The sequence below is a fragment of the Oncorhynchus clarkii genome, chromosome 18 (assembly GCF_045791955.1).
Source record: "Oncorhynchus clarkii lewisi isolate Uvic-CL-2024 chromosome 18, UVic_Ocla_1.0, whole genome shotgun sequence".
In the NCBI taxonomy this organism is placed as follows: Eukaryota; Metazoa; Chordata; class Actinopteri; order Salmoniformes; family Salmonidae; genus Oncorhynchus; species Oncorhynchus clarkii.
Window position 1 is genome coordinate 34,112,491 of NC_092164.1, and position 18,199 is coordinate 34,130,689.

Sequence of the window (18,199 nt, forward strand, 5' to 3'; positions counted from 1 at the left end):
GCATTGCGAAGAGCTGCTGGCAAACGCAGGAAAGTGCTGTTTGAATGAATGCTTACGAGCCTGCTTCTGCCTACCACCGCTCAGTCAGACTGCTCTATCAAATATCAAATCATAGACTTAATTATACTATAATAAACACACAAAAATATGAGCCATATGTCATTAATGTGGTCAAATCCGGAAACTATCATTTCAAAAACAAAACGTTTATTCTTTCAGTGAAATACGGAACCGTTCCGTATTTTATCGAACGAGTGGCAACCCTAAGTCTAAATATTGCTGTTACATTGCACAACCTTCAATGTCATGTCATAATTATGTACAATTCTGTGGGTGGCCCTCTTGAACCATGTGGGGACAACAGACTGGGATAGGGATTGGTTGAATATGTCCGTAAACACACCAGCCAGCTGGTCTGCGCATGCCGTCTGGGCCGGCAGCCTTGCGAGGGTTAACACGTTTAAATGTTTTACTCATGTTGGCTGCGGTGAATGAGAGCCAGCAGCTTTTGGTAGTGGGCCGTGTCAGTGGCACTGTATTGTCCTCAAAGTGAGCAAAGAAGTTGTTTAATTTGTCTGGGAGCAAGACGTTGGTGTCCCCGACGGGGCTGGTATTCTTTTTGTAGTCCATGATTGACTGTAGACCCTGCCACATACATCTATTGTCTGAGCTGTTGATTTGAGACTCTACTTTGTCTCTATACTGACGCATAGCTTGTTTGTTTGCCTTGCAGAGGGAATAACTACACTGTTTGTGTTCGGTCATGTTTCCGGTCGCCTTGCCATGATTAAAAGCAGTGGTTCTCGCTTTCAGTTTTGCGCGAATGCTGCCATCAATCCACGGTTTCTGGTTGGGGAAGGTTTTAATAGTCACCGTGGGTACAACATCAACGATGCACTTGCTAATATACTCGCTCACTGAATCACCTTATTCATCAATAATGTTGTCTGTGGCTAACTGGAACATATCCCAATCCACGTGATCGAAGCAATCTTGAAGCGTGGAATCAGATTGGTCGGACCAGCGTTGAACAGACCTGAACATGGGCGTTTCCTGTTTTAGTTTCTGTCTATAGGCTGGGAGCAACAAAATTGACTCGTGGTCAGATTTGCCGAAAGGAGGGCGAGGGATGGCTTTGTATGCGTTGCGGAAGTTAGAGTAGAAATGTTCTAGAATTTTGCCAGCCCGGGTCGCGCATTCGATATGCTGATAAAATTTGTGTGAAGAAACCGGGTGGCTGTACCGACTCTGATAACGTATCCCGAGTGAGCCATGTTTCCGTGAAACAGAGTGAATGTTACATTCTCTGATGTCTCTCTGGAAGGCAACCCTTGCTCGAACTTCGTCTACCTTGTTGTCAAGAGACTGGACATTAGCGAGTAGTATACTCGTGAGCGACGTGCCCGTCTACGGAGCCTGACCAGAAGGCCACTCCGTCTGCCCCTTCTGCGGCAGTGTTGTTTTGGGTCGCCTACTGGGATCCGATCCATTGTCCTGGGTGGTGGTCCAAACAGAGGATTCACTTCGGGGAAGTTTTATTCCTGGTTGTAATGTTGGTAAGTTGACGTTGCTCTTACATCCAGTAGTTCCTCCCGACTGTATGTAATAAGACTTAAGATTTCCTGGGGTAACAGTGTAAGAAATAATACATACTATGCAGTATTTGATATTTTTACTAAGAACGCGAAGCATTGACTCTGCTTGCACTGAACGCAAGCGAAGCTGCACAATTTCCCTAGTTAATATTGCCTGCTAACATTAATTTATTTTAACTAAATTTGCAGGTTTACAAAAATATACTTGTGTATTGATTTTAAGAAAGTTATTGATGTTAATAGTTAGGTTCATTGGTGCAATGATTGTGCATTTTCTCGCGAATGCACTTTTGTTAAATCATCACCCGTTTGGCGAAGTAGGCTGTGATTCGATGATAAATGAACAGGCACCGCATTAATATCACCAACCATGTGTTGTTAACTAGTGATTTATGTTAAGTTTATTTATTTTTGTAAGATAAGTTTAATGCTAGTTAGCAACTTACCTTGGCTCCTTGCTGCACTCGCGTAACAGGTGGTCAGCCTGCCACGCAGTCTCCTCGTGGATTGCAATGTAATCGGACATAATCGGCGTCCAAAAATGCAGATTACCGATTGTTATGAAAACTATGCCGATTAATCCGTCGACCTCTACCAGGAATTAATTTCAATTAACAATTGTGCCTTGTTAAAAGTACATTTTGTGGAATTTCTTTCCTTAATGCGTTTGAGCCAATCAGTTGTGTTGTAACAAGGTAGGGGGTATACATAAGATGGCCCTATTTGGGAAAAGACCAAGTCCATATTATGGCAAGAAGAGCTCAAATAAGCAAAGAGAAACGACAGTCAATCATTACTTTAAGACATGAAGGTCAGTCAATCAGGAAAACTGCAGTCGCAAAAACCATCAAGCACTATGATGAAACTGGCTCTCATGAGGAAGACCCAGAGTTACCTCTGCTGCAAAGGATACATTTATTAGAGTTAACTGCACCTCAGATTGCAGCCCAAATAAATACTTCAAAGTTCAAGTAACAGACACACGTCAACATCAACTGTTCAGAGTAGACTGTGAATCGCTCCTTCATGGTCGAATTTCTGCAAAGTAACCACCACTAAAGGACGCCAATGAGGAGACGAGACCTGCTTGGGCCAGGAAACACGAGCAATGGACATTAGTCGGTGGAACTCTGTCCTTTTGGTCTGATGATTCAAACGCAGAGTAGTTGAGCGGATTATATCGGCATGTGTTGTTCCCACCAGAAAGCATGGAGGGGGAGGTGTGGGAGTGCTTTGCTGGTGACATTGATTTGTTGTTGTTGAATTCAAGGCACGCTTATCCAGCATGGCTAACAGCATTCTGCAGCGATATGCCATTACGTCTTGTTTGTGCTTAGTGGGGCTATCATTTGTTTTTCAACAGGACAATGAACCAACACACCTCCTGGCTGTGTAAGGACTATTTGACCAAGAAGGAGAGTAATGGAGTGCTGCATCAGATGTCCTGGCCTCCAGTCAACCAATCTCAACACAATTGATGGTTTGGGATGAGTTGGACTGCAGAGAGAGGGAAAAGCAGTCAACAAGTGCTCATTATATGTGGGAACTCCTTCAAGACTGTTGGAAAAGCATTCTATGTGAAGCTGGTTGAGAGAATGCCAAGTGTGCAAAGCTGTCATCAAGGAAAAATATGGCTACTTTGAAGAATCTCCAATATTTATTTTGATTTAACACTGTTTTTGGTTACTACGTGATTCCATGTGCTCTTTCATAGTTTTGTCGTCACTATTATTCTACTATGTAGAAAATAGTAAAAATAAAGAAACCCTTGAATGAGTAGGTGTGTCCAAACTTTGGACTGGTACTGTTTTTCACTTTAAATTTGATCGTACTTGACCATTTTTATTCACAAATGCTGGTGACATGCTTGCACTTTGGAACCCTGACCACCCGCCAATGTGGCCAGTGAAATAGACACAGTTGAAGTCGGAAGTTTACATACACTAAGGTTGGAGTCATTAAATCTCGATTTTCAACCACTCCACAAATTTCTTGTTAACAAACTATATTTTCGGCATGTCGGTTAGGACATCTTCTTTGTGCATGACACAAAGTAATTTCTCCAACAATTAACAATTAACAATTAAAGATTATTTCACTGGGTCAGAATTTTACATACACTAAGTTGACTGTGCCTTTTTAAATAGCTTGGGAAATTCCAGAAAATTATTTAATGGCTTTAGAAGCTTCTGATAGGCTAATTGACATTACTTTGAGTCAATTGGAGGTGTATCTGTGGATGTATTTCAAGGCCTACCTTCAAACTCAGTGCCTCTTTGTTTGACATCATGGAAAAACCAAAGGAAATTAGCCAAGACCTCAGATTTAAAAAAAATGGTAGACCTCCACAAATCTTGTTCATCCTTGGGAGTCCTATATCGACATAACCTGAAAGACCGCTCAGCAAGGAAGAAGCCACTGCTCCAAAACCTCCATAAAAAAGCCAGACTACGGTTTGCAACTGCACATGGGGACAAAGACTGTACTTTTTGGAGAAATGTCCTCTGGTCTGATGAAACAAAAATATAACTGTTTGTCCGTAATGACCATCGTTATGTTTGGAGGAAAAAGGGGGATGCTTTCAAGCCGAAGAACACAATCCCAACCGTGAAGCACGGAGGTGGCAGCATCATGTTGTGGGGGTGCTTTGCTGCAGGGGGGACTGGTGCACTTCACAAAATCGATGGCATGAGGAAAGAAAATGATGTGGATATATTGAAGCAACATCTCAAGACATCAAAAAAATGTCGCAAATGGGTCTTCCAAATGGACAATGACCCCAAGCATACCGCCAAAGTTGTGGCAAAATGGCTTAAGGACAACAAAGTGAAGGTATTAGAGTGGCCATCACAAAGCCCAGACCTCAATCCTATAGAAAATTTGTGGGCAGAACTGAAAAAGAATGTGTGAGCAAGGAGGCCTACAAACCTGACTCAGTTACACCAGCTCTGTCAGGAGGAATGGGCCAAAATTCACCCAACTTATTGTAGGAAGCTTGTGGAAGGCTACCCGAAACGTTTGACCCAAGTTAAACAATTTAAAGGCAATGCTACCAAATACTAATTGAGTGTATGTAAACTTCTGACCCACTGGGAATAAGATGAGACATACAAGCTGAAATAAATTATTCTCTCCTATTATTCTGACATTTCACATTCTTAAAATAACTAACCTAAGACAGGGAAATTATACTAGGATTAAATGTCAGAAATAGTGAAAAACTGAGTTTAAATATATTTGGCTATGTGAACTTCTGACTTCAACTGTATATGCCACAATGTACCTGCAGGGTGATAATTTCAGACCCTGGTTTCAGTTCATTTAAGGAAATCGGTCCATTATCTATTGACTAAACATGACTGGGAATACAGATATGCATCTGTTGGTCACAAATACTTTTAAGATTATTATTTTTAAGTAGGGGCGTAGATCTGAAAACCGGTCGGTATCTATTGTGACCACCACTCTATGCATCTCCTTTGCATAGAGTTGATCAGGCTGTTGATTGTGGCCTGTGGAATGTTGTCCCACACTTCATTGGCTATGCAAAATGCAGGACAATGGCGTGAACTGGAACACTTTCGTACTTTCGTCGATCCAGAGGATCCCAAACATGCTCAGGCCATGGATGAACTGGGCCATCTTCAGCTTCCAGGAATTGTGTACAGACCCTTGCGACATGGGGTTGTGTACTATCATGCTGAAACATGAGGTGATGGCGGCGGATGAATGGTACGTCAATGGGCCTCAGGATCTTGTCATGGTATATCTCTATTAAAATTGCCATCGATTTAAAATGCAGTTGTGTTTTGTTGTCCGTAGCTTATGCCTGCCCATACCATAACCCCACCGCCACCATGGGGCACTCTGTTCACAACGTTGACACCACCAAACTGCTCGCCCACACAACACCGTACACGCTATCTGCCAACTGCCATGTACAATTGATACTGGGATTTATCTGTGAAGAGCACACTACTCCAGCTGCCAGTGGTCATCGGGGGGGGGTGGGGGGGTAGCATCCGCCCTCTGAAGTTGGTTAAGACGCCGAACTGCAGTCAGGTCAAGACCCTGGTGAGGACAACGAGCACGCAGATGAGCTTCCCTGAGATTGTTTCTGACAGTTTGTCCAGAAATTCTTTGGTTGCAAACCCACAGTTTCATCAGCTGAGATCAGCCACCCAGACAGACTACCTTGCAAGTAAAGAAGCCAGATGTGAAGGTCCTGGGCTGGTGTGGTTGCACATGGTCAGCGGTTGTGAGCCCGGTTGGACGTACTGCGAAATTCTCTAAAATGACGTTTGTCACTTAACATCAAATTCTCTGGCAACGGCTTATATGGACTTTCTTGCAGTCAGCCCGCCAATTGCACGCTCCCTCAACTTGAGACATCTGTGGCATTGTGTTGTGTGACAACTGCACTTTGTAGAGTAGCCTTTTATTGTACCCAGCACAAGGTGCACCTCTGGAATGCTCATGCTGTTTAATCAGCTTCTTGATATGCCACCTGTCAGGTGGATTGATTTATCTTGGCAAAGGAAAAATGCTCACTAACAGGATTGTGAACAAAATTTGAATGAAATAAGCTGTTGGTGCGTATGGAACATTTCTGGTATCTTTTATTTCAACTCATGAAATATATATTTTTTGACCTTTTTTTTATTTACCTAGGCAAGTCAGTTAAGAACATTCTTATTTACAATGACTGCCTACACTGGTCAAACCCTGATGACGCTGGGCCAATTGTGGGACTCCCAATCACGGCCGGTTGTGATACAGCCTGTATTCAAACCAGGGTGTGTAGTGACTCCTAGCACTGAGATGCAGTGCCTTAGACCGCTGCGCCACTGCGAGCCCAAAACATGGGACCAACACTTTACATGTTGTGTTTTATATTTTTGTTCAGTGTAGTTGGTGTTGACATTCAGTTATTGGCATTTTTTTATTGGTGTTCTGAGTGTTTGCATTAAGAGTGTGTTGTCCATGATGGTTCATAGGTACTTAACTCCGTACTCTACCTCTTCACTTCCCAGGACTAGGTGGCTCATTGGATCTGCGGAAATTATTGTGCACTTGTTTTGTTGTTGATTAGTGTTACATAGTTGCTATTGCAACTAAAGGACTCAGTACATGGGAAACAAGATTCTCAGGTCTGATGAAACCGAGATTGAACTCTTTGGTCTGAATGCCAAGCAATACATCTGGAGGAATCCAGGCACTGCTCATCACATGGCCAATACCGTCACTACGGTGAAGCATGGTGGTGGCATCATTCTGTTGGGATGCTCTTCAGCGGCAGGGACTGGGGAAACTAGTCCGAGTCGAGTTAAAGATGCACAGAGAGATCCTTGATGAAAACCTGCTCCAGATTGGGGCAATGATTCACCTTCAAATTTGACAATGTCCCTATGTACACAGCCAAAACAACGCAGGAGTGGCTTCGGGACAAGTCTCAATGTCCTTGAGAGACCTGGACTTGAACCCGATCGAACATCTCTGGAGAGACCTGAAAATATCTGCAGCGACGCTCCCCATCCAACCTAACAGAGCTTGAGAAGATCTGCAGAGACGAATGGGAGAAACTCCCCAAATACAGGTGTGCCAAGCTAGTAGTGTCAGACCCAATAAGACTCAAGGCTGTAATCGCTCCCAAAGATGCTTCAACAAAATGAATACTTAATTAAGTAATTTCAGTTTTAATACATTTGCAAAAAAATCTTAACCTGTTTTTGTTTGATTATGTGGTATTTTGTGTAGATAGATGGAATAAAGCACAAATTAATCCATTTTAAAATAAGGCTGTAACGTAGCACAATGTGGGGGGGAAAAAAATCAAGGGGTCTGAATACTTTCCGAATGCACTGTATGGGGTGGACTTTTTCCCGAGAGACCATGCCACTCAATCGTTTCAGAGAGATTCTGCCACACCTGCGGCAGGTGCACATGAAACGAGGCCCGTGAAAACTGTTCAGTGCAACAGTTTTTTTGTTTGTGGGGCTTGCTCACACAAAGCCACGAAGCTGTGTGCTGACTGTGGGCCAGAAGCATAAAGGGAAGACAACATTGTTTCATGCTAAATACATGCATGCATGTAAGGACACTACATTTTCCAGTACAATCAACAAATCATTTTGTCATGAATATATTTCCACAAATGCATTTATGCAGTTCATCCTTTACAATTGTTCATGCGCTGGTGGTTTTGTTTAGGAATACGGCAAATAATTTCAGCCGTGCACCTGGCTGGTTATATTATTAATCTTTTAAGTTTCTACTTTGTCAAAAGATGCTATAACCGGACTTTATTAATTACTATAAACAGTTACTACAAATAAAGTTGATCAAATGGATTGCGCTAATGTTTTCATTGCAAGGGGAATGAAATTACGGCTATAGGCCTATGTTTTGGATAATTATACAATCTAAACCAATACATTTTTTGTTTATTTCCTCATTTATTCATGCAATTTTTCCTTGACAATAGTTTATGCACTATTTATCAAGCATTAGTGTTCTTGTATGTCCGTTTCGTCTTAAGTTGCTGCAAGGGTCTAGCCGTGTGTGTGTGCACATGCACCTGTGTAGTTATCCTAGCATTGATTTCCTCAGGCACTTCAATAACCCTCTCCTCCTTTTTTCTATTTTCCTGTCCCCCTTTCTGTCATCACGCTCTCCTCCCTTTCTGCTCCCTCTCCACCAGGCCAAGCACCTGCAGAAGCCCTATGAGATCAACCTGATGGAGGAACTGACTCTGAAGGGCATCACCCAGTACTATGCCTACGTCACTGAGAGACAAAAAGTCCACTGTCTCAACACGCTCTTTTCACGGGTAAGCCTTGAAAACATTGGACGCATATACACTTTTTTTTAATGTGAATGTACATGTAGTCTGGTACAGTGCCTTGCGAAAGTATTCGGCCTGCTTGAACTTTGCGACCTTTTGCCACATTTCAGGCTTCAAACATAAAGATATAAAACTGTATTTTTTTGTGAAGAATCAACAACAAGTGGGACACAATCATGAAGTGGAACGACATTTATTGGATATTTCAAACTTTTTTAACAAATCAAAAACTGAAAAATTGGGCGTGCAAAATTATTCAGCCCCTTTACTTTCAGTGCAGCAAACTCTCTCCAGAAGTTCAGTGAGGATCTCTGAATGATCCAATGTTGACCTAAATGACTAATGATGATAAATACAATCCACCTGTGTGTAATCAAGTCTCCGTATAAATGCACCTGCACTGTGATAGTCTCAGAGGTCCGTTAAAAGCGCAGAGAGCATCATGAAGAACAAGGAACACACCAGGCAGGTCCGAGATACTGTTGTGAAGAAGTTTAAAGCCGGATTTGGATACAGAAAGATTTCCCAAGCTTTAAACATCCCAAGGAGCACTGTGCAAGCGATAATATTGAAATGGTAGGAGTATCAGAACACTGCAAATCTACCAAGACCTGGCCGTCCCTCTAAACTTTCAGCTCATACAAGGAGAAGACTGATCAGAGATGCAGCCAAGAGGCCCATGATCACTCTGGATGAACTGCAGAGATCTACAGCTGAGGTGGGAGAGACTGTCCATAGGACAACAATCAGTCGCATATTGCACAAATCTGGCCTTTATGGAAGAGTGGCAAGAAGAAAGCCATTTCTTAAAGATATCCATAAAAAGTGTTGTTTAAAGTTTGTCACAAGCCACCTGGGAGACACACCAAACATGTGGAAGAAGGTGCTCTGGTCAGATGAAACCAAACTTGAACTTTTTGGCAACAATGCAAAACGTTATGTTTGGCGTAAAAGCAACACAGCTGAACACACCATCCCCACTGTCAAACATGGTGGTGGCAGCATCATGGTTTGGGCCTGCTTTTCTTCAGCAGGGACAGGGAAGATGGTTAAAATTGATGGGAAGATGGATGGAGCCAAATACAGGACCATTCTGGAAGAAAACCTGATGGAGTCTGCAAAAGACCTGAGACTGGGACGGAGATTTGTCTTCCAACAAGACAATGATCCAAAACATAAAGCAAAATCTACAATGGAATGGTTCAAAAATAAACATATCCAGGTGTTAGAATGGCCAAGTCAAAGTCCAGACCTGAATCCAATCGAGAATCTGTGGAAAGAACTGAAAACTGCTGTTCACAAATGCTCTCCATCCAACCTCACTGAGCTCGAGCTGTTTTGAAGGAGGAATGGGAAAAAATGTCAGTCTCTCGATGTGCAAAACTGATAGAGACCTACCCCAAGCGACTTACAGCTGTAATCGCAGCAAAAGGTGGCGCTACAAAGTATTAACTTAAGGGGGCTGAATAATTTTGCATGCCCAATTTTTCAGTTTTTGATTTGTTAAATTTTTTTGAAATATCCAATAAATGTCGTTCCACTTCATGATTGTGTCCCACTTGTTGTTGATTCTTCACAAAAAAATACAGTTGTATATCTTTATGTTTGAAGCCTGAAATGTGGCAAAAGGTCGCAAAGTTCAAGGGGGCCGAAGACTTTCGCAAGGCACTGTATGTGGGCGCAGATCAGTGTACCACAAAGCCTTTACGGGCAGCCTTTATTACCGTTGGTAGTAATGAGTTTGACAATCTTTTAAGGCCGTGGCTGCAGATCCGACTTTTTCCCCCAGGACTAAAGGTCCCGAAGCTTCTGCACGTGTTCGGATCACATTTTCTTTACCTCTACTTTACCCACACATTTTATGGTCTCCTTCACATTTCTCACTGTCAATCGTGAATTATAACTCTTCAAGTTTAACCTGTGAAAAGTGGTAGCATCCACATACTAAATGGGCTGTAATGGTGACCGTGTTACCGCCACACCGGCGGTCACGAGTCATGACCACAGTCAAATTCCATGTGACCCGTTTAGTCACGGTAACTAGGCTTCTCCAAAACTGCGCTCTCATGCCACTGATGCTCATTAGTAGCCTACCGAACTTGCTATAACTGCCAGTCGCTAATGGCTTGTATGCAGCGCTCTATTGTCCATATAATCACTGAGACATCCAATTGCAATCCAAAGTCAAGTAAAACACTTAATGAGAGCTCATGTTGCACAACATTTCTATAGGCTATGTATAATTGCAGGAGAACAGTTTTAATGGGCTCTATTTTAAAGAGGATCCCATCAGCTTTCTATAGGCTAGGCCTGCTACATTTATTTATCACATTTCCTAATAATGGTCCATTCTAAATCAAAAAGTGGCCAAAAGTTTTGAGAATGACACACATATTAATTTTCACAAAGTTTGCTGCCTCGGTGTCTTTAGATATTTTTGTCAGATGTTACTATGGAATATTGAAGTATAATTACAAGCATTTCATAAGTGTCAAAGGCTTTTATTGACAGTTACATGCAGTTGATGCAAATAGTCAATATCTGCAGTGTTGACCCTTCTTTTTCAAGACCTCTGCAATCTGCTCTGGCATGCTGTCAATTAACTTCTGGGCCACAACCTGCTGGAAAAGGCACTGTTCGTCACCAAACTGTTCCTGGGTGGTTGGGAGAAGTTGCTCTCTGAGGATGTGTTGGTACCATTCTTTATTCATGGCTGTGTTCTTAGGCAAAATTGTGAGTGAACCCACTCCCTTGGCTGTGAAGCAACCCCACACATGAATGGTCTCAGGCTGCTTTACTGTTGGCATGAAACAGGACTGATGGTAGCGCTCACCTTGTCTTCTCCAGACAAGCTTTTTTCCGGATGCCCCAAACAATCGGAACGAGGATTCATCAGAGAAAATGACTTTACCCCTGTACCTTTTGCAGAATATCAGTCTGTCCCTGATGTTTTTCCTGGAGAGAAGTGGCTTCTTTGCTGCCCTTCTTGACACAAGGCCATCCTCCAAAAGTCTTCGCCTCACTGTGTGTGCAGATGCACTCACACCTGCCTGCTGCCATTCCTGAGCAAGCTCTGTACTGGTGGTGCCCCGATCCCACAGCTGAATTAACTTTTTGCATGGCAAAGAGGGATTTTGTAATTAATCTGATCACTCTTCATAACATTCTGGAGTATATGCAAATTGCCATCATACAAACTGAGGCAGCAGACTTTGTGAAAATGTATATTTGTCATTCTCAAAACTTTTGGCCATGACAGTATATTTAAAGACTAGATTAAATTGACAATAGTCTGATGGGTGACAATATTTTCGTTAGTGAATGATGCCCAGTGTGTGCAGCCTCTAAGGCAAGAAATGGCACATACCTTTAAAAAAAAAAACTTTTTCAAATCAGTCGCACACATCTGTCTTTGGCCATATGCCTGTATGTTTTAATAAGGTTTATATCGCAACTAAAGTGGCAAAATGACTCCAAACAGCCTATAGATCTAGGACCCCTGGAACACGGTTGGAAAGCACATAGTGAAACTCACACCTACTGACGACAACTATTGACCACGTCCATAATGTAGGCCTCAAAGAACCTGCAAATTACTAAACCACTATTGATAACGACCACAAATATAACGACCACTGCTGACCAGAACTACACAACTACTGACCACATCTACTGAACCACACACCTACTGACCACAACCACACTCCTACTGACCACCACACAACTAATGACCACAACCACACAACTGACAACACTACTGACCACAGCTACTGAACACACAACCACACTACTGACCACAATTACTACGGACCGACAACTACTGAACCAAAATCACTCAACTAATTGACCATAACCACACAACTACTGAATAAAACTAATGACTACAACTACTGAACTACTCAACTAATGACCACAAGCACACAACTGCTGACCAAAACTACTAAAATACTGACAACAACAGACTACAACAAAACTGACCACACAACTGCTGACCACAACTAATTAACCACACAACTATTGACCACAAATACTGATGCCACAGCTGAGCAGCTTACCGATTGCTGCAGCTGTACACAGCCCATCTGTAAATATCCCATCCAACTACCTATCCCCATATTGTTTTAATTTACTTATTTGCTCTTTTGCACACCAGTATTTCTACTTGCACATCATCATCTGCACATCTATCACTCCAGTGTTAATTTTCTAAATTGTAATTACTTCGCTACTATGGCCTATTTATTGCCTCCTTATTCCATTTGCACACACTGTATATAGATCTTTCTATTGTGTTATTGTCGCGTTCGTCATAGTAATCGGACCAAGGCGCAGCATGGTATGCGTACATTCTCTTTTAATGAATGAACACCGAACAAACCAACAAAATGAACAAGCGAACCGTGAAGCTAATCAAAATAGTGCAGACAGGCACAGTCAAGATCCCACAAAGGTGAAATGGCTGCCTAAATATGATCCCCAATCAGAGACAACAATAAACAGCTGTCTCTGATTGGGAACCATATCAGTCCAACATAGACATACAAATTCACCTAGATGACCCACCCAAGTCACCACCACACCCCAACCAACACAGAGAAATAACAGCTTACTATGGTCAGGGCGTGACAGTTATTGACTCTGTTTGTTTATCCAATGTATAATTCTGTGTTTTTTGTCGCACTGCTTTGCTTTATCTTGGCCAGGTCGCAGTTGTAAATGAGAACTTGTTCTCAACTGGCCTACCTGGTTAAATAAAGGTGAAATAAAAAATAAATGTAAAAAAGCTCCTGACCATAACCACCGCTCCTGACCATAACTACTGACCACATCCATGCTGTAGGGCTAAAGAATCTGCAACACAATCACACAACTACTGATCACTACTAACTAAAGCTACTAAATCACAACAACAAAAATACTGACCAAAACTACTGACCACAGCTAATAACCAAATAACTACCAAAACTACTGAATACAACTACTGACCACAACCACACATCTACTGACCACAACTACTGACTACCATTACTGACCCCAATCACACAAATAGTTTAACACTTTTTTTATTTATATAACCTTTATTTAACTAGGCAAGTCAGTTAAGAACACTTATTTACAATGACGGCCTAGGAACAGTGGGTTAGTTTGTTCAGGGGCAGAACGATAGATTTTTGTCTAGCAACCTTTCGGTTACTGGCCCAACGCTCTAACCACTAGGTTACTTACTGCCCCATGCACACAACTGCTGACCACTACTGCCTTCAACTACTGAACACAACTGCTGACCACTACTGCCTTCAACTACTGAATACAGCTGCTGACCACAACCACACAGCTGCTGACCACAACCACACAGCTGCTGGCCCATGCGCGCAACTACTGAACACAGCTACTGGCCCCGCGCGCAGCTACTGGCCGCGAGCGCAGCTACTGGCCCACAGCTAATGACCCGCACAACTACTGACCATGTCCATGCTGTCGTAGCGTTTGCTCTCATTAAATGTGAAGACTGTTATATCAGATCCATTCTCTGTGTAACTATTCCTTATTGCCATAACTATTGATTAAACAAATCACGGAATAGTAATTAACTAGGAAGTTGGGGCACCACGGGAAAATTTTGTTTATAGAGTTGCAATTTTCCGACTAACTATTTTATCTTATCGATTAGTCTTCTATTAATGTATGTGTGTTACCTCATCAGTCTCATTCCTGAACGTCACAAACCCTTGGATATCTGCACCAACCGTAACATAAATCATGAATCGGCGATAAACCAATTTGTATAATTATTTATTTACTAACTAATCAAATCACATTAGCACACACAGTAGGCCATACATTGACTAACATGATACAAAAAAAAAGTCCCTCGTAGACGAAACCGATATGACGTCTTGGTAGACAAAGTAAAGGGGTGGGGACCGATAAGAAAGAGCGGGAGAACAAAATGAACCCACTACATACATGCATACATACAGTTGAATACGTCCATCGTAAATATGGATATTTAGCACCCTAACAACCGCTCATTTGGATTTTAGAAATCCAATGTACAGTACATATTTTATGAGTGTATGCCTTTGTTGTCCCTCTGATCGCCAGTCCGTCTGCTGGATAGATTGTCAACAGAAAGTCTCTGGTTTGTCCACCAGAGATCAGTCTTTTGTAGTTGTAGCTTGTTATAATGGATACATCAGAGTACCATTCAGAAATGTTCTTGAGAATGGATCTTTCCGAGTACCATTGTTCTTAGATCAAATGCCTTTACCAGACTAAAGTATTTAAACAGCTGCAGCCTGAATAATTGGTCTTTAGTTTGTAGATTTCTTAACTATTTCAGTGTGGGGATGATCTCCACGTTCTTTGGTCTTGTCCTTTGGTAGAGTTGCCAACCATTTCAACATGTAGCGACAGCTTCCATGTTTTCTGGTCTAATGTAAATTTCGCTGGAAGTGGTTTTTATACTGGCGTAGAAACGGGGGCGTTCCATGTCGCCGATGTAAATGTCTGTGTTCACGGAGTGGGGTCACTGACTAGTTAAACTTTATTTGAAAAAGCCTTCTCAATGAGAAAATGTTAACATCTTTCATCTTCTCACGAATTGTTTCATATTTAATCATATACGTTCCACAATATTTAGATGTAAATCTGGTAACTGAGAAATATACATATTCAGAGAAACAGTTATGATGTTCTGCTGTGGTAGTTAGATTACAAATTAGTAAGGAGTTTGACATGTTTGTTCTTTGAGTACTACCCACAGACAATTTCAACTGGTTGGAATACAGAAACATTGTTACATTATTCAACCTTTTGAGGTTACCATACTGCAAAGTCTTTCTCTGTGGTAACTAAGGGATTCTCAACCTTCATTTTGGCAGAGTGGGGAAAGGAGTTTTGGTATTTACGACCGTCATAAACCTGTGGCGGGAGAGAGAGGGGGTTATGATCCTCACCCAAAACGGGCACGTCATAACAATACTGTAAGGCCAAAAGAACCTGCAACACACAACTACTGACCAAAATTAATAAACCACAAATACTGATCTCTGCTACCTAGCACAACCACACATCTACTGAACCACAGACCTACTTACAAATCCTACTGACCACAACACTGCTTACCAACTCAACTACTGACCATAACCACACAATTACTGAACACACAATATGCCACCAGAGGTCTCTTCACAGTCCCCATAGAGCCGATAACATATTGTGAAATCAATCAATCAAATGTATTTATAAAGCCCTTCTTACATCTGCTGATATCTCAAAGTGATGTACATAAACCCAGCCTAAAACCCCAAACAGCAAGCAATGCAGATGTAGAAGCATGGTGGCTAGGAAAAACTACATAGAAAGGCCAGAACCTAGGAAGAAACCTAGAGAGGAACCAGGCTATGGTTCCAGTCCTCTTCTGGCTGTGCCGGGGGGAGATTATAACAGAACATGGCCAAGATGTTCAAATGTTCATAGATGACCAGCAGGGTCAGATAATATCTGTTGTGAATTAAATATGTTTGTATATTGCCTTAATTTAGCTGGACCACAGGAAGAGGAGCTGCTGCCTTAAAAATACACAACTACTGACCACATCCATAATGTAGGGCCTAAAGAACGTGCAACACAACTACATAACTACTGACCAAAACTACTAAACCACAACTACTGACAACAACCACAAAAATACTGACCACAAGTAATAACCACACACCTGCTAACCACAACCACAAAAATACTGACCACAACTACTATACTACAATCACACAACTAACTGAAAACATGCACACACCTGCTGACCACCACTACTAACCACAGCCACACAGCTGCTGACCACCACGACCAACCACAGCTGCTGACCACCACAACCACAGCTGTTGACCACCACTACTAACCACAACCACACAGCTGCTGACCACCACTACTAACCACAGCCACACAGCTGCTGACCACCACGACCAACCACAGCTGCTGACCACCACTACTAACCACAACCACACAGCTGCTGACCACCACTACTAACCACAACCACAGCTGCTGACCACCACTACAAACCACATCCACACAACAGCTGACCACCACTACTAACCACAACCACAGCTGCTGACCACAACCACACAACTGCTGACCACCACTACTAACCACAACCACACAGCTGCTGACCACAACCGCTGACCACCACTGCTAACCACAACCACACAACTGCTGACCACCACTGCTAACCACAACCACACAGCTGCTGACCACCACTACTAACCACAACCACACAGCTGCTGACCACAACCGCTGACCACCACTACTAACCACAACCACACAACTGCTGACCACCACTACTAACCACAACCACACACCTGCTGACCACCACTACTAACCACAACCACACAGCTGCTTGACCACCACTACTAGCCACACAGCTACTGACCACCACTACTAACCACATAGCTGCTGACCAGCACTACTAACCACAACCACACAGCTGCTGACCACCACTACTAACCACAACCACAGCTGCTGGCCACAACCACATAACTGCTGACCACCACTACTAACCACAACCACACAGCTGCTGACCACCACTACTAACCACAACCGCTGACCACCACTGCTAACCACAACCGCTGACCACCACTGCTAACCACAACCACACAACTGCTGACCACCACTACTAACCACAACCACACAGCTGCTGAACACCACTACTAGCCACACAACTGCTGACAACCACTACAAACCACTCAGCTACTGACCACCACTACTAACCACATAGCTGCTGACCAGCACTACTAACCACAACCACACAGCTGCTGACCACAACCACATAACTGCTGACCACCACTACTAACCACAACCACACAGCTGCTGACCACCACTACTAACCACAACAGCTGACCACCACTGCTAACCACAACCACACACCTGCTGACCACAACAACTAACCACAACCACACACCTGCTGACCACCACAACTAACCACAACCACACACCTGCTGACCACCACTACTAACCACAACCACACAGCTGCAGACGACCACTACTAACCACACAACTGCTGACCACCACTACTAACCACACAGCTACTGAACACCACTAACCACACAGCTGCTGACCACCACTACTAACCACAACCACACAGCTGCTGACCACCACTACTAACCACAACCACACAGCTGCTGACCACCACTACTAACCACAACCACACAACTGCTGACCACCACTACTAACCACAACCACACAACTGCCCACCACCACTACTAACGACAACCACACAACTGCTGACCACCACTACTAACCACAACCGCACACCTGCTGACCAACACTACTGACCACAACCAAACAGCTGCTGACCACCACTACTAACCACACAACTGCTGACCACCATTACTAACCACAACCACATAACTGCCCACCACTACTAACCACAACCACACAGCTGCTGACCATCACTACTAACCACAACCACAGCTGCTGACCACAACCACTAACGACAACCACAGCTGCTGACCACAACCACAACCACACAACTGCTGACCACAACCACCAACCACAACCACACAACTGCTGACCACCACTACTAACCACAACCACACAACTGCTGACCACCACTACTAACCATAACCACATAACTGCTGAACAACACTACTAACCACAACCACAGCTGCTGACCAACATTACTAACCACAACCACAGCTGCTGACCAACACTACAAACCACAACCACAGCTGCTGACCAGCACTACTAACCACAACCACAGCTG

At 43.1% G+C, this 18,199-nt stretch overlaps 1 protein-coding gene across 2 annotated transcripts in view; it reads left to right on the top strand.

The window, feature by feature from the left end:
• LOC139373361 (probable ATP-dependent RNA helicase ddx6) overlaps positions 1–18,199 on the top strand; it is a 68,756-nt gene that overhangs the window by 15,365 nt on the left and 35,192 nt on the right. For both annotated transcript variants that reach the window (XM_071113799.1, XM_071113800.1), the window contains exon 9: positions 8,296–8,424. In XM_071113799.1, coding sequence (XP_070969900.1) covers positions 8,296–8,424 — 129 coding nt within the window. The remainder of the gene's footprint in view (positions 1–8,295; positions 8,425–18,199) is intronic.